The sequence below is a fragment of the Canis lupus genome, chromosome 3 (assembly GCF_011100685.1).
Source record: "Canis lupus familiaris isolate Mischka breed German Shepherd chromosome 3, alternate assembly UU_Cfam_GSD_1.0, whole genome shotgun sequence".
Taxonomy (NCBI): domain Eukaryota; kingdom Metazoa; phylum Chordata; class Mammalia; order Carnivora; family Canidae; genus Canis; species Canis lupus.
Genome location: NC_049224.1, coordinates 76147180 through 76169100, shown reverse-complemented (window position 1 = coordinate 76169100; position 21921 = coordinate 76147180). Strand labels below are relative to the sequence as shown.

The 21921-nt window shown below is 37.7% G+C and overlaps 1 protein-coding gene and 1 long non-coding RNA gene across 2 annotated transcripts in view; one reads left to right on the top strand and one right to left on the bottom strand.

Annotated features, from left to right (window-relative positions):
- LOC102152443 overlaps nt 1-21921 on the bottom strand; it is a 169878-nt gene that overhangs the window by 38948 nt on the left and 109009 nt on the right. The gene's annotated exons all lie outside the window — the stretch shown is intronic.
- The window catches only part of DTHD1 (death domain containing 1), a 75795-nt gene that overhangs the window by 28208 nt on the left and 25666 nt on the right, over nt 1-21921 (top strand). Inside the window, exons 7-9 of the mRNA XM_038533509.1 lie at nt 6472-6633; nt 7885-8174; nt 14797-15041. Coding sequence (XP_038389437.1) covers nt 6472-6633; nt 7885-8174; nt 14797-15041 — 697 coding nt within the window. The remainder of the gene's footprint in view (nt 1-6471; nt 6634-7884; nt 8175-14796; nt 15042-21921) is intronic.

Below are 21921 nucleotides of genomic sequence, written 5' to 3'. Positions count from 1 at the left end.
TCTGGTTTATTCTGTAAGTGGTAGCTCAACCCGTTCCTTATCTATCAAGACATTCTAAGATCTCCAGGAGGGATTGATTTTTTCTCTCTTTGCATCAGTCCTATTCTTTGTGTACATCCCATATCATACTATAGTATTATTAAATTCTCTTTTCCACTTAGCATCACTCAGCCCAAGTACAACATAGTAGGTGCTCAAAAAATGTTGCATGAATTAAATAAATTAATGAATAAATTTTTGGTAATGTAAATAGTATTAGTAATCCTTCTGTACTTTTTAACAACATTAAGTTAGTATTTTATAATACGCTCTGTTGTTATTAGTGCTAGATATGGTAGATGCATTTTCTCTATCCAGTGGAACATAAGCCAGTAAAATGAGACCCTCTATTAGCTGTTTATTTAACATACTTTTACCATAGGGTGAAAAAAGTTGAACATTTTCTATGGAAATGGAACATACTGAAGCATTCTATGCCTCATAAAATAAAAAAGACAAAAACTAGCTGATCCAAAACATAGTCTAAATATTAAGAATTAGAGGTCTTTATTCCATCACATTCCTTTATGTCTGAATGATTCCTGGAAAAAGACGAGAGTCGTTTAATTATAAGCCAGGAAAGATTTCTTGACACTAATGAAAGGTGAAATTAATTTATTAAATAAAAACTTATTCTGTATTATGTAAGAAATATTTTAGAGAGTTAGATGGGAAAACATTTTGCTTTTGCAAAATGCCATGTCTGCATAATGCTATTGGTTTTAAGATTATCTTGTTCAAATATAATATGTGAGTCATACACAAGAATATTTGTAGGGGCACCTGGGTGGCTCAGTGGTTGAACGTCTGCCTTTGGCTAAGGTCATGATCCCAGGGTCTTCGGATTGAGTCCCACATTGGGCTCAGTGTAGGGAGTCTGCTTGTCCCCCAGCCGATGTCTCTGCCTTTTTCTGTGTCATGAATGAATAAATAAAATCTTTAAAAAAAGAATATTTGTAAAGTTGATGTGTCATATCACATAAGAATAAAATAGACAAGTTGGTAAAACTACTATGTAACTTAAGAAATTGAAAAGAAACTATTCCCCAGAATAGCCAACACAGAAGAACAGAGTTGGAAAGGGGGCACTACCTGACTTCAGGACTCACTATAAAGCTAAAGTAATCAACGCAGTGTGGTATTGGTGAAAGACTAGGCAAATAGATCAATAGAGCAGAATAGAGATCCCAGAAATAGATCTGCATATACATAGTCAACTGATTTTTGACAAAGGAGATAAGGCAGTGCAATGGAATAAAGACAGTCTTTTGAACAAATGGTACTGGAACAAGTGGATGTCCATATGCCCCCCTCCTCCCCTCCGAAAAAGTCTAGACACAGACCTTATAATCTTCACATAAATTAACTCAAAATGGATTATAGACATAAATGTAAAATGCAAAATTATAAAACTCCTAGAAGATAATATAAGTGAAAATCTAGATGACCTTGGGTATGGCAATGACTTTTAGATACAACACCAAAGGCATAACACATGAAAGAAATAATTGATATGCTGGACTTCATAAAATAAAAAAAAAATTCTGCTCTGAGAAAGACAATATCGAGAAAATAGGATGAACCACAGACTGGGAGAAAAATATTTTCAAAAGACACATCTGATAAAGGACTGCTTTCCAAAATATACAAAGAACACTTAACAATAAGAAACAAAAACCTGATTTAAAAATGGTCCAAAGACCTTACCAGACACCAAAGAAGATCTATGGTTGGCAAATAAGGATCTGACAAGATGCTCCACGTATGTCATCACTGAGATGCAAATTAAAACAAAATGACACGTCGATACACATCTATTAGGATGGCCCGAATCCAGAATACTGACAACCTAAAATGCTGGTGAGGATGTGCAGCAGTGAGAATTCTTATTCATTGCTGGTGGGAATGCAAAATGGTACGTATACTTGGGAAAACCGTTGGTTTCTTACAAAACTAAACACACTCTTTTCATAAGCACTTCTTGGTATTTATCCAAAGGAGTTCAAACCATGTCGACACTAACACCTGCATATAGATATTATAGTAGATTTATTTATAGTTGTCAAAACTTGGAAGCAAACAAGATGTCCTTCAGTGGGTGAATGGATAAATAACATCCATACAATAGGAAATCACTCAGTACCAAAAATAAATGAAGTCTCAAGCCAAAAAAAACAAGGAGGGATCTTAAATGTGCATTGCTGAGTGAACAGGCCAATCTGAGAAGGCTACACACCATATGGTACATACTGTATGACATTTTGGAAAGGGCAAAACTATGGAGAAAGTAAAAAGATAAGTGGTTGCCAGAGGTTGGAATGCAGGAGGAACAAATGGGCAGAGTACAGAAGATTCTGGGATCCCTGGTGGCACAGCGGTTTAGCGTCTGCCTTTGGCTCAGGGTGTGATCCTGGAGACCCGGGATTGAGTCCTGCGTCGGGCTCCCTGCATGGAGCCTGCTTCTCCCTCTGCCTGTGTGTCTGCCTCTCTCTCCCTGTGTCTCTCATGAATATATAAAATCTTTAAAAAAAATAGAGAAGATTCTTAGGGTGGTGAAAACACTCTACATGATATTATGATGGGTACAGGTTGTTCTGTATTTGTTCTAACCTATAGAATGTACAACATGAAGAGTGATTCCTAATGTAAACTATGGACTTTGGGTGATTATGATGTGTCAATATAAGTCCACCAATTTTAAGAAAAGTACCACTTTGATGGGGGATATTGATAATGCAGAGTCTATTCATATGTGTGGGTAGGAGATAAATAGGAAATCTCTATATCTCCCTCTCAATTTTGCTGTAAGCCTAAAAACTTCTATAGAAAAAAAAAATTTAAAAAGGAACTATCTTCAAAAAGTTCCCAGCGATGTCTATTTCTACTTGTGGAACCTTGGAACAGATATTTTATTATCTTCAGAAAAACCTGAGTACCTTTAGCTGTGTGGCATTAAGGCATTTATCTCAGAATAACGTGTTGGGGCACTACTGGACCTGAGAAAGGCAGTCTGGAGTGGACATCTGTTGTGTTGTCGCACCAGCCACTTTATTTTTTGGGAATTGTATCACAAATTCTGGAAATTGTTCTTTCCATCTATGTGGATATAATGGGAGTTCTCATGTTTTTCAATGTCCCTGTTAATTATAACTGAACACTTGACACAAATGGGGCAATTATAATTCCCTTAATGCCTGGAATCTTGATATGGAAAAAGTCTTGAACTCAAGAAATAGCATGGTCAATTATTCTTGAATAAACAAATTGATTTAATAAATGTTGATTATGTGTTATGGAACTCTTAGTACATCAGGATGTCCTGTGGAGTGTGATCAGGGGCTATTCACTTTAGATAATACTATAATACTAGTGAAAGCCTGCTAATAGCATATGGAGAAGGAAGAGTTTATTTGCAAAGTTGTTAAGAACAGCTAGGATAAATAAAGCTACTGCCAAATCATTTAATTTCAGGATGAAGTAGAACTATTATCACAACAAAGTCCAAATTTGAGCTAATGAATGTGTTAACTAGCTTTACTATAATAATCGTTTTACTATATATATATCTATTAAATCATCGTGTTGTACACCTTAAACTTATACAATGCTATATGTCAATTACATCTCAATAAAGTTGGAAAAAATGAAATCTAATTTTGGTCCATATATCAATAAGGATTCTTTTGAGTTCAAGTTTCAGAAAAGCAAACTCGAAACTTTAAGGAAAAAAGGAATTCTTTGGTCAGGTAAATAAAGTCTGGGGATGTATTTATTTATTTATTTTTTTTTAATTTTTATTTATTAATGATAGTCACACAGAGAGAGAGAGAGAGAGAGGCAGAGACACAGGCAGAGGGAGAAGCAGACTCCATGCACCGGGAGCCCGATGTGGGATTCGATCCCGGGTCTCCAGGATCGCGCCCTGGGCCAAAGGCAGGCGCCAAACCGCTGCGCCACCCAGGGATTGGGGATGTATTTATCTTTACCTTCCTCTTAAACCAGAAAGAACCTAGTCTCTCTCTTTTTCTTCTGCCTTCTTCTGTGCCAATTTCATTCTCTCACAGTCTTGTCCCTCATGCTGGTGAGATAACTACATCTTGAGAACTCCAAGTTCAGTGGAAAAGTAGAAGATTCCCCATGGATATGCATAAGGGCAGTGAAAGTTATTCTCACTCTAGATCAAACCCATCATTGAACAGATCACTGGGACCAGAAGGAAGATGCCCTATACGGGGCAGGCTAGGCTAAGTTATGGGATAGCAACAAACTTGAATTCCTAAAGCCTGTTGACAACAATCTTTACATGTCACACATGCTTTGTTGCCATCAGAGGCAGGCTGCTTCTTGCTTATCCTCATCCCAGGACTCAGGCTGAAAGGCAATCACTTTCTGGCTACTATCATGGCAGCAGAAGAAAAACCTTTGGGTAGATCCACATACGCAATTAAATGTTTGAGCTCCAAGTGACATTCATCATTCATTAACCAGAACTAGTTACGGCCCCACTCAACCTTAGGGACAGGAAGTGCAATCCTAACATGTGCTCAGACTGGAGGAAAATTGAATTTTTTTTTTGGCTGTCTGTATTAATGAATGCCGAATGCACTATCTGCTTCAAGTTTTACAGCCACTTGGACCTGGGAGTACGGTCAGTTCCACTACAGCTGAGAACCGATAGTTCCCCACAAAACTTTAAGCAATCGGTAGAAAAAAAAAAATAAGAATTGTCATCAGAAAAAAAAATCAATAATACATGTGATTAAGTAAGTTTCTAGTAAATGATCAAAGTTTGAATTTAGTTGAGCATATCTTCCTGTGTTAATAAATTCAATTCCAAAGGTTACAAAATTTACAGTATTTGTGGTTTTAAAACAAAAGCCAAAAACTAAATGTTTTCAGTGGACATTTTAAATCTAGTTTAGCTCCTAATTTATGAGTCATAGGACAGCTCAATCTGTAAAAACTAAGGTGGTTTTGAAACCATAACTAATTCTATTCACAAATAAAGATGTGGGATTCACACGTACGTTTTACTCTGAGTAGCTAGCTAAAATGGTTCTGAAACCCTTGTGGGTAGTAGCTTCTTGAGAGCATTTTTTTTTTCCTCTAAGATGTTCAGTATCAGGACTTTTCTTCCTTTGTGAGGAACAGATATCCATTTAAATGAATTCAAGAAAAGAGGAGCTTATTGTAAGGCTGTTCCAACTCTGGGACTACATGGATTCTTTCTTTTTTATATATAAATTTATTTTTATTATTGATGTTCAGTTTGCCGACATATAGAATAACACCCAGTGCTCATCCCATCAAGTGCCCCCCTCAGTGCCCATCACCCAGTCACCCCCATCCCCTGCCCACCTCCCTTCCACCACCCCTAGTTCGTTTCCCAGAGTTAGGAGTCTTTCATGTTCTGTCTCCCTTTCTGATATTCTTTCATCTTGATGTTTTCCCTTTTCTCTTTTAGCATCTCTTCTATCTTCCCTTTCTTAATAATCTCTCTGCATATTGTTTTCCTAATCCGGGGCTAAAGGACAACAGTGACAAGTTATAATTTCTGAGCCTCTTAGTCAAATTCTAAACAAAATGGATAAAATTTTCTGGGTGTTGAAAACTGGTCTGTGGTGAGTCAGTTCAGCTCTGGCTGGTGGAAGGTAGCATGTGGTACATACAACCGCCCCTGTCAGGGGATTTGAGTGGAGCAGGTTAAAAAGGAAGAACTGGGCAAGAAAGCTAATCGGTGATGTCTACAGTAGGAAGTAGGATGAGAATATTAATGCCATTAATGCTTACTACAATTATAAGTGCTTTACAAATACTAATTTAGCTCTATGATATAGATATTGTTATGACTCTCATACTATAAACAAGGAAATGGTGATACAGAGAGATCAAATAACTTGCCCATAGTTGTATAGTTAATAAGATGCAGACCCACCCAGGACTTGAAAGTTGGCAGTCTTCCTCCAGAGTCTGTGGTTTTACCCATTAGGTTCCTCCACTACTCGTAGCTCTCCTGAAGCATCTTGATTTACACCAGGGAGTTTATTAATGTTTTGGGGTTTCCCCTTAACTCTTTTTTCCAGTAATAAAATGCTTCTCATTCTCCAAAGCTCATATCACATATTAACACTTTTCACTTTGCAAGCTTCCCTGAGCACTTTCTTTCTGCCACTAAACCATCCTGCACATTTCCTGAATTACCTGCCACACCAATCACCTTGTCCTGTATTTGGATACACAGTAATACTGTGAGCTTCTGCAGAGCAAGGGCTATGTATTTCTTATCTTTGTATTCCTGGTGCATGGCGTAAGCACATAGAATACACTTAATGTATTGTTATTGGATTATTTACTTAATGAAAGAATAAATGCATTAAATAAGATTTATGCCACACAAATTTTACCATTTTCTCTTTTGCTACCATTATATAGGACAAAAAGCACGACCATAAGAAACCCTGGGAACAATGCCAGTGAATCTTTGAAATTACTGGGATTCAGAAGCCAAGAGAGTGGTTGGTTTGGGCTTGATGTTGTGGTGAGAAACATGCAGAGTGGCTTGATATCATTTGAATTATGTGAACATTTAGAGAGGTAATGCAATAGCAAACAATAAAAGTTGATGATATTATATTCTGATGATTTATAATTGGTGTTTACAGAAATGGAATTACAGGATTAAATTTTATTCCTCAAATAAGAGTATCAATAGTTCTTTAGGGTGTGCTTAAAATGTAAACCAGAACTGATATTTAAACTCATGAGAGTTTAAAAAGTGCTTTTGGAAACCACTCATAACTTAGATGTATTGTTTAAGATTTCTTTTAACTTCTAAATAGTTTTAAAATATCACCTTTAGTTATGAAATTCCATAAAGACAGTAATTTACTGCCCATACCATGCTCATCTCATAACTATGTATATGTAAACTGAATTTGTTATTTCTGTGTCCTCATTTGCTTTCTCATTTCCATGTTTCCTAGACAGTTCATTATGGAGAGAGTTTTAGACAGTTTTAAGGCTCATGAGGAGCAGACACTCATAAAGAGAAGGCAATCATATGTTTAAAGATAGTTTTTATTTTTAAGTGGAAGATCTTACATCTAAGAGTAAGATGAGGATTTATTGATTTATTGAGGGAGAACTCTTAGCTGAATCCTATAAGGGAATGAAAGAAACAAATAGAACAAGGGAATAAAGATTGGAAAACCTCTGCTTTTAATATATTTCCCTGTGTCTGCATATTTCTATGCCCAGATTTTCCCTTTTTATGACACCAGTCATATTGGATTAGGATATATCTAATGACTTCATATTAACTAGATTACCATTGTCAAGACCCTATTGCCAAGTAAGGTCCCACTCTGAGGTATTGGGGGTTAGGCCTCCAACATATGAATTTGGGTAGAGGGGACAAAATTCAACTCATAACAATCCTTACCCCCTCGTGACAAAGACAAATAATTTTAATCCCCACTTAATTATGACATATATTCTTTGTCCTCTTGATAGTAAATGGATTATCCTGATTATATTTCTCTCCTATAGTCTGAAGTAATACTCTTTGGTAATGCTAGTTAAAATATAATTTAAAATATGTTGCTATATTTAGAGCTGATCTGAGCCTGGCTGAATTTTTTTGTCTATGAACATCTATTTAGAACTTGGTTTCCTGACTGCCAAAAGTTTCATTAAAGTCATTCATGAATCTAACTGATTATCAGAATGCTTGATTTTGAAGAAAGCTTGGATGATAATGGCTCTTTTCTTGGGTGTTATTTGTTACCAGTGATATTTTTGAGATGGTATGTTTCACTTATGTTGCGCCTCTTTGCTCCCATGCAGGTTTATTGTGCTTCATCTTTCTTCCAATGTGGAAAATAGTCATTTAGTTTCTTTTGTGAAAGCTCTAGAGGAGGCCATGCTCAGCACCACTGCCTGTGTTGTGCTGTGTCACCAGAAAGACAATCCACATAGAGTAGTTATTCTAGTGGTGCCTTCTAAAGATTTAAACCAGGTGCTTCGGAACTTGCGCTTAGAAGCCTTCAGTGGTTCTCCAGAGCCATCACGCCGCTTCCAAGTAAAAGAAGGAGAGCAACTTCTTTTAAGATTTACTGGAAATATCTTTGCTTCAAGTAAGTAGGAAGACACCTTGTTGTATACTCTATGGGCTAACAGCCACAAACTTCAGAAAGAATTTGTTAAACTTTTTTTTACAAGGAAACTTCCAGAAAACTGAGCGGAGGCATTTAAAACGTAGGAAGAGGAAAACACTTATTTTCTTCTTCCTTTCCAGTATCTTTCTTCTCTTATTAGGGGATGCATGGTCCCTTACAGGCAAACTCTAAGTGACATTCTGCTAGAAATAGTCTTCTCCATGATTACTGAGTCCAAGCTAGAATCATCTCTCTCACATACCAGTGCTGTTGTCTCCTAAAGAGTCCCCTGCTTCCACTATTAGCCATGTGAAATCTAATTCCACACAGCAACAATAGTGATTTTTTAAAATTATAGATCATACTTTATTACCCTGTCATTAAAATCTTGCAATTTTCTCTTATTCTACTAAAATCATATCCAAACTCTTTCTGATGTCCTACGAAGAATCTAACCTGGGATCAGTGGACTCCCAAGAGATGTGTGCATAGAACATTCCAGTAAGATTATTTTACCTATACTTCCACTTACTTTATTTTGTGTATTTAAAAGACTACTCTGAGAAGCAAGGGACAGATTTCACCAAACTCCCAAAGAGTCCATAGCACAAAAATGATTAAGAACTTCTGACCTAGATGACATATCCTGCTTGCCTCTCATCTTCATATTTATCTGGTGTTTTTTTTTTTTTTTTTTTTTTTGCTTCCCCTCTAAATCTTACAACAAACTGGAATTATTTTATATATTCATTAGCTTACTTTTCAATCATATACTTATGTTCTTCCCTGGAATGCAAATTTCACAAGGAGGATGACTATGTCCCTCTTGCTGTGTACCCCTGAGCCTAGAATAGTGCCCGGTACATCAAGAGCTTTCAGTAGGTACACAGTGAATGGGCAAGTATATGGCAATACTAAGAAAAACAAACAGCATGAATGCATATGAAAGGTTGTAGGATAAGGGAGGAAAAGTGAGAGAATAGATAAGTCAAAGAGGTCAAAGGAGATGAAGAGAAAGAGAAAAGGAAGAAAAAGCAGAACACAGAGAGAAAGCAGCTGTGTGAGAGAAGAGATTAAAAAAGATTTTTGGAGAAGTTGCCATCCCAGCAATTTCTATTTTATGAATTCAACCACTCGCCTCTGTAACTTCTTTCCTTGAGGTGGAATAGACTCTGACAGGTATGCATGTAAAAGTGAGGTGGAGGGGAGAATTCAGGCATGGGTTTTGTGGGGATTTCTGGCCCAGGAATCTTGTGACAGACTTGCCTAGAAGAAATATTTTCTGTTCACTTATAAATTGATACAGATCTCATTGATTTTGAATGATGCCTATTTTCTCTCTGATTCTGGAAATTAAGCCAAGCTCCACTGGCTCTTTGTTGTCACAAAAATGATGCAGCTTGAAGCTGAGGCTGCCATCATTTTCTGGCATCTCAGAAATGAGACCCAAAGTGTCCCAACGTGAACTGTCTTTTCCACTTCCCCATTCAGCATCCCAGCCATCTGAGTCAGCTGGCAGGACTTAGTCAGTGACAAGGGTATCAGAAAAAGGGAAAGGGAAGGGTGGGGGAGGGGAAGGAAGGTAGACGAGACCCCTTTCTACTTGGCTTCCAAAGCGGAAACCACAGTGTCCAACCCGGGACAATCTCTCTAAGAAGAGACTCCAAAACTGGAAGTGTCCCACCCGAACTAATGATGCCAGTGATTTTCCTGTAATACTTGGGACAGCAGCTGTGTTTACCAAGTGCCCTAAATGGGAGTGAGTTACTGTGCTTCCCGGAAGCAATGGTACCAAGTCATTATTGCCTGTAATGGGGAAGGGGGAGCATAGGCTGAAAGAAGAGTGCCTGAGGCTAGCGAGCCTCTGTGCAGTTCCTCCACGTAAGGAATGGAGAAGAGCTCGTCTCCACCAGAGGGAAACGAATCAGGCGGGGTGCCAGGCTTGTTTCTGCTTTGCCTTTCTGCTCAGATCTGTGGCCTCCCTGGATTTTTCTCCATTTAAAGAGCAAGATTGTCAGGAAAGCACTGATACCTCATCCTTTCTTTAGAGCCTGTGATAGTCTCTGTGAGTCTCAAAGTCATACAACCAGATAATGTCTGCCCTGAGGGTTCTCCTCCCCTCCCATCTACCCCACCCACCTCCAGTTACCTCCTCCTGTATTTTCATATCTCACCTTGATGATCATGTTTAGAATAGTGTTCCCATCTTTCCTGATTATGTCAGTTCTTATCTTACTTTTTCAGATCTTAAGGTAGTTCTCTTTTGTGTACATGACCATAGATACAATTTTATTTATTCACTTAATTATTTGATCAGCGTCCATTTCTCTGACTACCATCCCTTGAGAGCAGGTCCTGTCCTGTTGGTGGGCACCATTCAACCCCCAGCATCTAGTACAGTGCCTGACACTTAGAAGGTAAAATATTTGTTGGAAGAATGGAAGACAAAAACTTGGGAAAGAACTTAACAGTATAGAATGATGCAATTAAAAGTATTTAAAACTTCCATTAATGGATTTAATGACTGCCCTTTGAGCAATGTCAACATTTTAGTATCTATTTGTATAGAATAGGGATGATTCTTTTGAGTGAGGTCATGGGCCATGTACTTTATTTCTCCTTCTAAGAGAAAATAAGATAGCTGCTCCCCTGGGTTTTTTATTTTAACCTTTGGTATCCTTCTCAACATAAGCTAGAGTATGCTTTCATTCTCCAGGGTAGAGCTGTTAGTTAATTTAGCACTTAAATTTCCTAGTGCATGTCATCTAAACCCTCAGTGCTCACAAAATCCAGAAAGTGCCAGGAAATAGGCAGAAAAAATTTGATATAATGAGACTTTAGCAAGACACATAACATCTAGTCAAAGTTGCCTTGAGTGCCCTTTGACCCAGGGAAGTGACTTTCCCAGAAACATGTGTAGGATGTTAGAATGACCACCCTTGGGATGCCTGGATGGCTCAGCGGTTGAGCGTCTGCCTTTGGCCCAGGGTGTGATATCAGGATCTGGGATCAAGTCCTACATTGGGCTCCCTACAGGGAACCTGCTTCTCCTTCTGCCTGTGTCTCTGTCTCTCTCTCTCGTCTCTTATGAATAAATAAATAAAACCTATCTATATATATATAAAAGACCACCCTTTTAGTCATTCAACAGAAATTCTGTGCCCTTGTGTGTACTTTTCTATTGGAGGGAGACAGAGAAGCAAATACGTACATAAGATGTACAGTGTGATGGGGGATGAATAAAGTGCCTCATGGATGAATAAAGAAAGGGCAGGATATCAAGAGTCTTAGAGGGAGTGGCAAGGTTGAAATTTTTTTTTAAAGATTGCCAGGTGCCCCACAGAGTTGCAATTTTAAATAGACCCATGAAGGAGGACCTTTTTGTGAAAGTGACATTTAAACAGAGACTCAAAGAAGGTGAGAAAGGAAGCCAAAATCCTATCTCAGGGGAGTTTGTCCCAGGATGACGGATTACAAATGCCACCGAACAGAGGCAGATGTGTGACTGACCTGTCTGAGGAACTGCAAGAGGGCTGAAATGGGTGGAAGCACGGGAGTGAGAGGACTGTTGGGGGGGAGGAGGTGAGTACTGACCGTTCCTTGATGGTCATAGCAAGGAGTTTGCTTTTATTCCAAGGAAAATGGGGAGCCAGATTGTTAACAGAAGAGTCACATGATCTGGGTTAGAGTATAGAATAGATTCTCAGCACAGTTATAATCTCAGAGGCAAAAGAATAATTGGGGAGATGAGTTAAGGAGCCATTGTAATAAACCAAGCAAGGGATGATGCTGGCTTACAGGTAGAGGTGGTGGAGATGTGTTAGACTACAGAAATACCCTGAGCCAGTGGTTCTTATAAAATTCTTCTGGTTCCCCATTTTGCTAGCCTTTCACTTACTCATCTGACTTTTCTAAGCAAAAGTAAATATTTCCACATTTGTACTTTCTATGTCATCTTTGAAAAATATTCCAATTCTCCTCATTGAGAAGGAAATACACTGTCAGAAGGTGCATCCAGTAACTTATGAAAGTAAACTCTGTATTTCTTCATATGAGAAATTACTTATGGAACAGCTACTATTTCAAGGTCTTCTAGGAACTATATTACATAATATGTTGAGGACAAAGAGGTTCTCAAAAGGTCAACTGATGGTAGATTTCATAATTTGGTATGCAATAAATGAATTTTACTTTTATTTCTCTAATGCCAACGTGAGAGAGGAAAAAGTAGAGTAGTGAAATTTCTTTGTGCTCTCTGTTCTTTTTAAAAATTTTTTTTCTGTGACAAGGGATATTCCAATTATAGTGCTATATCTTGGCAACAATGAACTTCCAACTTAAAAAGAATTATGCTATTTATAAGACTAAGATCATGCTATTTATTACTAGTGAATCCTCAACAATTTCATCTTTATTCATATATAAACATGACTGTTGGAGATTTACGTTATAGATCTCTATTTTAAAAAATTAACTGGCAATAAGAGGCAGATAAATTTAAGATCTAATTTGAACCAATGTAGCTATGCCTCACCCTCAGTCTTTATATCCTGCATCTAAATTATTCCTTATGAGTAATTGTGTATTTAGCAAGGAGTATTTTCAGAGGATAGAAGGAGAAATTTATTAGGTTGTATTCTATTGGGACCAAAGTAGCAACTCTTTTAGCATGGAGTGGAACTGCCAGATACGATTCCAGTGATCTAGAGACTCTAATTTACCTAATTTACTATGACATTTCAGTGATTCCAAACACTTTTCTTCTCTTTCTTTTTCTTTCTCTCTCTCTTTCTCTCTCTCTCTGTTTTTTTTTTTTTTTGTTTGTTTGTTTTTACCAGACTGAAATTCTTTTAAGAAAACAAGCCCTGGCTTGTCATTCCTTTCCTATGATGTCCTAGGAATAATTCTGTTCAGGGAGCCAAGATGCCTCTAAAATATTAACTTACGTGAAGAGACATACTCCAACACCTTTCATAACTTGGAGTCACTTAAATCCTAGATTTAACTGTTCTTTAGAGATTCACCAAAATGACCTCTAGCAGTCCAACAGGAGGAAAAATATTGGTGTCATCTACATCTTTCACTGAATCCTTATTCATGGGAAGGTTTTCCATGAGAGAGAGCTCTGAGTAGCCAATCTTCAGGTGTCTAGGAATAGGAGGTAGTTGCAGTTTTGATATAAAGGCTTTTGGTTGATATTTAAAAAAAAAATAAGTGGGTTGTTTTTTATCATACAAATTTAAACCAGTTGAAAAATTCTGCTTCTTTCTTATCATTTGCTGTTACTACTATCCTCTATCAAGCACTGATTATGTACTAGGCCCTTGTGCTGATCAATTTATCCATATTATTTCTTTTCATTCCCAGAACAATCCTAGGAGGTAAGTTTTATCTCTCTTGTTTTAAAGATAAGAAAGTGAGGCCTTGAAGAAGGTCAGAGATGTGAAAGGACTGGATAAATATTACAGTGTAGATAAAATAGTTGGGCAGGCCTTGGATCTGGCTCTTTAAATTTGAAACATACTATCTTAACTGCTAGAATAGTTTACCTTTAAATTTTGCTAAGGGTAATGCAGACATAAAGGGGCAGTGTCTGTTTGCCATTGCAATGACAGGGTAAATTGTCACGGTAAAACCCCCATGAGTAAAAAGTTATCTTCATTAAAGCTCTAGATTTTCAATGAGCAGTTGAGAAGATATACCCTTATTTGGGGGAATTAATCAGATTTCAGTAGAAATGTCATTAATAGGAATCTAGTTGCTGTTTCATTTTGAAATTTTGCTAAAACATTTCTATTTCTGTGATAGCGGAAATGTTTTGCATCTGCACTGCCAAATAAGGTAGCTACTGGACAAACGTTGCTATTGAATATTTGAAATGTAACTGAGTGACTGAGGAATTTATTTTTATTTTTATTTGATTTTAATTAATTTCACCTTTAATTTTAAAAGCCACATGTTGGGATCCCTGGGTGGCGCAGCGGTTTGGCGCCTGCCTTTGGCCCAGGGCGCGATCCTGGAGACCCAGGATCGAATCCCACGTCGGGCTCCCGGTGCATGGAGCCTGCTTCTCTCTCTGCCTGTGTCTCTGCCCCGCTCTCTCTCTCTCTCTCTCTCTGTGTGACTATCATGAATAAATAAATAAAATCTTTAAAAAATAAAAATAAAAAATAAAAGCCACATGTTGCTGGTAGCTACCATACACCTGGAATGCCTGTTGTGAGGTCATGATAGTGTACCATATGCTATGAGTAGTTAGGGGAGAGGAAAAAGACAATTATCGAAAGGTAAAGATAATTTTCCAAATACAGGAAGAACTGAATATTTCCAATAGTTTTTTGTTATAGCAAACTGTAAGGGAAAATGAAAATCAAAAAGTATTAGTTCTAGGAGCAACCAGAGAGCAACAGGCCCATTACAGGTAAGAGATCTTTTTAGTAATCTGTCTGCATTCTCATTCTCTTATCTTTTGGCAAAAGGCAATGCTACCAAAAAAGCTTAAATTGTATTAAAAAGTGAAATTATTATTTGGATTTTAAAGAAGTAAATAAGTCCAAGTGGCATATTTTCATAGTAACAAATGTATTTTACTTCTTTTTAGGCAATGGGAAGGATTATGGAAAGGATTACAAGCTTATTTTTCATTTACAAAGAAAACCCAGGCTGGAACTCCAAATCAAAGAGGTGGATGAATTTGGAAACTATAGCTCCCCTCATTATAAGGGCGCCATAGTAGTTTATAAAATACCTAAAGAAAAGGTAGTCCACAACTTGGATCAATCTCTTTTACCTGATGAAAACCATGATCAGATGCCAATTTGCAAATTACCACTGAAATTGCCAAAGGTAGGTAATTTTACTTCCCTAATTACCGTACTTTGTTAATTCTTCATAATTCTCTACCACAATCTACACTTCAGGCACAGGGATACTTAAGGTTAAAAAGAAAGGCAGGTCTAAAATCGAGAAGGAAAGAGTGGGTGGCTGCAATTTCAGAGTGATAAAATACATATCAGGATTTTCACTTACTTTCATATAGACTTTCTAACAGGAACAATTCAAGTTGATCTGGTCCTGATAGTGTGTTCTTAATAATTATGGAAATGATGTCTTTTATTTTCTCTAACTGCATCGGAATGAATGGAAAATCATTTATGAAAATACTGAATACGCTTCAGTGCACCACACTGAAGTGTTTAGTAAAAGTCACGTGGTGATCAGGAAAACAACTTAACATTTTCATCCAGACTTATCAAATCCTGCACATTTGTTTTTATTTATTTATTTTTTAAGATTTTGTTTATTTATTCAGGAGAGACACAGAGAGGGAGAGAGGTAGAGACACAGGCAGAGGGAGAAGTAGGCTCCCCGCAGGGAGCCCAATGTGGGACTCAATCCCAGAACCCCGGGATCATGCCCTGAGCTAAAGGCAAATGCTCAACCACTGAGCCACCCAGCCGTGCTGCACACTTTTTTTAAAAAGTAAATTACTCTTGCCTAAAATTCCTATTCTTATCAGAAGGTAGGATTGAATCAGTGAGGATGAGGGAACATAAGAGACTCCTACCTCTGGGAAACCAACAAGGGGTAGGGGAAAGGGAGGTGGGCGGGGGTTGGGGTGACTGGGTGACGGGCACTGAGGGGGCACCTGACGGGATGAGCACTGGGTAATATGCTATATGTTGGCAAATTGAACTCCAATTAAAATTAATTATTATTATTATTATTATTATTATAAAGAAGGTAGGATTGAATTGTCTCTCCAAATAGGCCAAATAATCTTATTACTGTACATACTCTTTTCTTTAATGATCCAGGACATAGTACTTTCTAAACTATAGTCTTAATGAGAAATATAATTGAAAAATTCATTTTATCACTCCAAAGAGTGAATTTATTCTTTTAAAAAAATATTTTATTTATTTACTCATGAGAGACACACAGAGAGAGAGGTAGAGACACAGGCAGAGGGAGAAGCAAACTCCACACAGGAAGCCCGATGTGGTACTTTATCCCAGATCCTGGGATCACGCCCTGAGCCAAAGGCAGACCCTCAACTGCTGAGCCACCCAGGCATCCCATGAGTGAACTTATTCTTTAAAGATGCTAGAATTATTTTTTGTGTCTTTGCTTTTTGTGTTATGAATACCAGAAATATCTTTTCCATATTGTTAGATTTTGTACTGATTTTTTAAAGATTTTATTTATTTATGAGAGAGAGACAGAGAGAGGAAGAGACACAGGCAAAGGAGGAGCAGGCTCCATGCAGGGAGCCCAATGTGGGACTTGATCCCGGGATTCCAGGATCACGCCCTGAGCCGAAGGCAGGTGCCAAACCACTGAACCACCCAGGGATCCCAATTTTATACTGATTTTAAGTTAATTAGTTAATGAAATTCTGAAGAAGAGTATCTGCTTTTCAGAGCATTATGAAAAATACAGAGACACAGAGGATAATACATGCCCTAAAACTGTGTTGTCCCAAATGATAGCCACTACCCATTATGTGTCTATGGAGCACTTGAAACATGGCTAGTCCCAACTGAGATGTGCTGTAAGTGTAAAGTACACACTAGATTTGAAAGAGTCAGTAGGAAAAGCATAAAATAAGTTGTTGATCATTTGTTTATATTGATTTTATGGTAAATTATATTATCTTGGTTATGAGGTTAAAGAAAATATATAATAATAATATATAGAAATAATAGAATACATTATTACTTAACCCCATAAAATTAATTTCACCTATTTAAAAAATTTGTTTTATTTGTCTAACTAGAAAATTTCAGATTACCTATCAGTCTCAAAGTATATTTTTATAGGCCAATGTTTCTCTAAGTGATTTATAATGTAGCAGAGTATGTAAAACATGTACAGTGAATCCTTGAACAACTCAAGAGTTAGGGGCACCAACCGCTGCATAGTCAAAAGTCTGAGTATAACATTGGACTCCCACAAAACTGACTCTTAATAGCCAGCTCTTGACCAGAATCTTTACTGATGACATAAACAGATGATTGACCCATATTGTATGCTACGTGTTTAATATATTGTATTCTTATCACAAATGAGAAAAGTACATTATTAAGAACATCGTAAGAAAATAAATGTATACTAATGTACTGTATTTATTTTTAAAAAATTAGTGTATAGGTTGACCCATGCATTTCAAACCTGTGTTCTTCAAGAGTTGACTGTATACAAAAATCACCTTGTAAGACAACAAATGATTAGACAAATGGGATAAACTGTACTAACAGTTGTTCAGAGGAGGAAAATAGCTCTTCTGGAAGCTGGTGCTGGTAGAGATTTCATGGTAGGTAGAGCATTTTATCTGAGCTTTGTAGTTGGTAGGAATTTGGTCAATGGAAATGAAGAAAAAATATGTTATGACAAATTGGAATAAATTGGACTGGAAGTAGTAAGCATAGATTAGCAAGGATTCATAATTCTTATAGTGACCATTATAGTAATTTCTAATTTCTAATGTCTCTCAAGTGTTTTACATGCCTTATATTATTAAATCCTCACATGAGACATTATTACTGTTCTTATTTTATAGGAAACTGAGGTGTAGAAATTTTACTCAGCTTGCTCCCTGTCCCGTAGCTAAATAAGTCTCTGAGCTAGGATGCAAACACAGAGGATCAGCTTCCCACATGTCTGCTGTTGTCTCTGTAGCAGATAAAACCACGATTTAGGTAAACTCAAGGATATAAGATGGATTTTAGGACTTCCGTGTTCACCCCGAAGCTGTGTAATAATTTCATGAGTATTATTTGTGACTGTAAAGGTGATGGGAAAATTATATAACAAATGATATGACATAGGTTCTGGTCAAACTGAAAGTAGCCATGACAGTTGAGGTGCTGGGCTGTAGAGACACTAATTTTTTACTTGCTGGTTTGGTGGAGATTCTAGGGTTCCTGGAAGGCATATGTAGGGTAGCAGAGTCTATTAAACCACTTATACTTAAAATTATATTTGAGAACAGTATAGCTAGCTGTAGAAGTGTATACCCACTATCAGTTTTTCCTCTGTGCATTTTCGTTTCCATCTTAGGGCCTTTGCACCTGTTGCTCACTACACTTGAGGCTCTCTTCCCTCAGATCATCATGTAGTTGGTCTTTGTCATTCTAGTTTCAGCTCACGTATCACCTCCTGTTGTTATTCCCCCATCTCTTTAACCCATTAGCCTTTTAAAATTTACCTTGTAACTCTCACCGTTAATTTAAAATATTAGATTTATTTATTTGTTCATATATTTTCCATTTGCCTTTCTTTGCCTCTTGACAAAACAAGCTCCAAGGACTTTGTCACTTTGTTAGGGCTGTACTGTCAGTGATTAGAACAGTGCCTGGCACATCATAGGTTCTTTAAATATTTGTGACTAGATGACTGAGGGAAGGTCTGTAGCATTCATTAGAATCTAAAGATTTAGGGACACCTGGGTGGCTCAGTGGTTAATCGTCTGCCTTTGGCTCAGGGTAGGATCCTGGAATCCCAGGATTGAGTCCCACATCAAGCTCCCTACATGGAAATTCCTTCTCCCTCTGCCTATGTCTCTGCATCTCTCTCTCTCTCTCTCTCTCTCTCTCATGAATAAATAAATAAAATCTTAAAAAAAAAAGAATCTAAAAACTTAAGTTTAAGAACTATAGGCCTAATGGAATACTCAAATTCTTTTGGGCCAGTGGTTTGCAGCCTTATTTACAATTTACAAACACTTAGCTGGAGGAGTTGATTTGGATCTACATGAAAATTTGAGAGCAGAGGAAGGGAACATTGGGAGCGTTCTTCAGGTAGCTCAATTTATCACATTACTTCCTAAGCTCATCCTGTTGTTCTGTTGCTCTAGAGACACTGGTGGGAGAGAAGTAAGTGGGCTGTTGGAATTCTCCAGCAGGAGGTAGTCAGGGCTGCACTGTGATGATGGCAAACAATGGAAAGAAAGCCCCTTATGTAAGAGAGGATAGACTTGAGGTCCAAAATGTGACACAAATTTAGCATTCAGCTTTCAGTGTTTTCTCTTTGGCCAATTTGACTTCATGAATCAATGAGCCAAATTAGCCAAACTAGACGGTTTAGGATTTTATATAGGTTTTGCTCAATAAAAGTCTGTATGCATGATTGTCCAGGGCTTTTGCATAAGCTCTTCCTCGGACTTGATTCTAGCAAACCATTCCTCTTCTGCTTGCCTGAACAAATCTTACTGGTCATCCCTTACAGCTCTGCTGAGGTGGACTTCTCCCAGGAAGCCTTCCTTGACTTCCTCTTTCATATCAATTTCAGTGTGTTTGGCGTGTGTTCCCACAACACCCTGTACTCTCCCTATCACTGCTGTTACCGGATTTTATTATAATTATTTATTATAATTACATGTTTCCCAGTAGTCAAATATTTCTCAATCTTTTCATTTGTTTTTGCCCTCCTAACAAGTCTTTTTAGACATTTTCCCTCTAGTCAACCCTCCCCATTAAATTTTAATATCACAGATATACAATAGGTATATTTGTATTTTATATTTTAAAAGTGTAAAGTCTTTTCAACTTGCCCAAGAGTGAATTTTCACTCTGTGAGGGTGATGTTACCCTGGTTGGAAATCCATGCAATTGTTTATCCAGGCACATATATTGTCCTATTCAACTTACATTGCTAGTGCCAGGCATATAGCACATGCTCGATAATCATTTGTGAATAATTAGATGAATGAGACAATTTCTTCAAATCTTAAGATTGTTTAGTCTTGATACTGATAATCTTGAAATTATATTGGCATGTTTAAACATAGTACATTTTACACATCTGCTGGCTTTATCAATCTATTGTTCACAGCCATTGGGCCTTTCTTTTTTTTCTTCCAGATACATTTGTTTAGGGCTTTCCAGATTCACCCTTTTGGTGCTTTATCATGCCTAAGCGTTTATTAGTTTTTTGGGTTGAGAAAAAAATCTGTGGCTATAGAAAATTTTCCCTCTTTTCAAACTAATATATCTAAATGGGAATTGAAACCATAACCTTTAGTCTGTAAAAACAGATTCCTTTCATAAAGTTAAGAATTAAAAAAAAAATATTTGACCTCAGCTTCATAGTATTAGAGTATGTTATTTTTCAGGAAATGAAAGTAGCCCTGTAATATGGAGCTTAGCATTAATGAACACTATGGTATGCACACATTTGTCCATGTAACATAAATTAGGTGAAGGCATTTGTCAAAATTAAAAGTGCTTTTCACACCGAAGACAAGCAGTAAATATTTATATACATGTATATAGACAGAAACATATGCATTCACATACACGTAATGATAATGTTTGACCTTAATGTCCTGTCTGATTTCCAGAGATGTGAGAACATATCATCCATTACTTCATGCTTGTGTGTCTCATTCCTCAGCCTACATATTCCATTCATTCATGTGTTAATCCATTCAACAAACGCTTTTTGCATCCCATGGGCCAGACATACTGTGGCGTTCCTTTATGTTCGGTTTATTTTCCCCATACCTCTCCACAGACTATTGTCAACTCAGAGGGCAGAATGAGCCTCTAAACCATCAGTCAGATCATTTCCTGACTCTGCTCCAAACCTGCCACAGCTCCTCATTTCACTCAGAGTTAAAGACTGTGTATGAACTCGATTCTCATTGACTCTAGGACCTTCTCTCCTATACGTTTCACTTACTCAACTCTAGCCACAATGACCCTCTTGCTGTTCTAGGGACTTGCCACACGTGCTTCTGCTTCAGGTCCTTAGGTTAGTGGTTCCTCTTGCCTGGCATGTTCTTCCATCCATCAGATGCCAACAAGACCAACACCCTCATTTCCTTCAATTCTTTGATGAAATTTCACCTTCTCTTTGAGACCTACTCTGATTCTATTTCGTGTTGCAATCTACTCCTACACATACTACCGGACACTCCTAATCCTCCTTAACTTCCTCTGCTTTTTTCCTTTCCTCTGAAGCATCGGTACCATCTAACATTTATTTCTTTGTTTATTACGTTTATCATAGGAACACTACTACTTCACAACTACAACACAAGCTCCTTGATGGCAAGAACCTTTATCTGTTGTTCATTGCTGAATTACAAGGCCCTAGAAGAGTGCCTGCCATGGGTTTGGTGGTCAAATAGTGTTTGTTGAACGAATGAATTCATAAATAGAACTTTTATCTTATTTCATTTTTAAAAAGATTTATTTATTTGTCAGAGAGAGAGAGTACAAGGAGGGGAAGCAGAGGACAGAGGGAGAGGGAGAAGCAGACTCCCTGCTGCTCAGGGAGCCTGATGGGCTCGATCCCAGGACACTGGGTAGATGTCCTACCTTCAAGTGAACCGAAGGTAGATGCTTAACTGACTGAGCCACACTTAGAGCTTGTAGTTTAAATACTCAAAGTGTGAAGTGCAAAATGAGAAGTGTCAAGAAGGAAAATAAATTAGCATCAGAGGACTGACAAATTTGCAGTGTATGCTTACGGATGTGATAGCCAGCACAGGATTCACTGTGGAGTGCCTTCCGGGCTGAAGGGTAACTGACAGGAAATTCACCCTGCCAGTGTGGCCAAGAGAGCACTGATGAGGCAAAAAGCAAGTACCCAGACTGCCATGGGCATGAAGTTTAATCAAAGACTCCCTGGGGGCACTTGGGTAACTCAGTGGTTGCACATCTGCCTTCTGTTTAGCATGATCCCGGAGTCCTGGGATCAAGTCCTGCATTCTCTATCT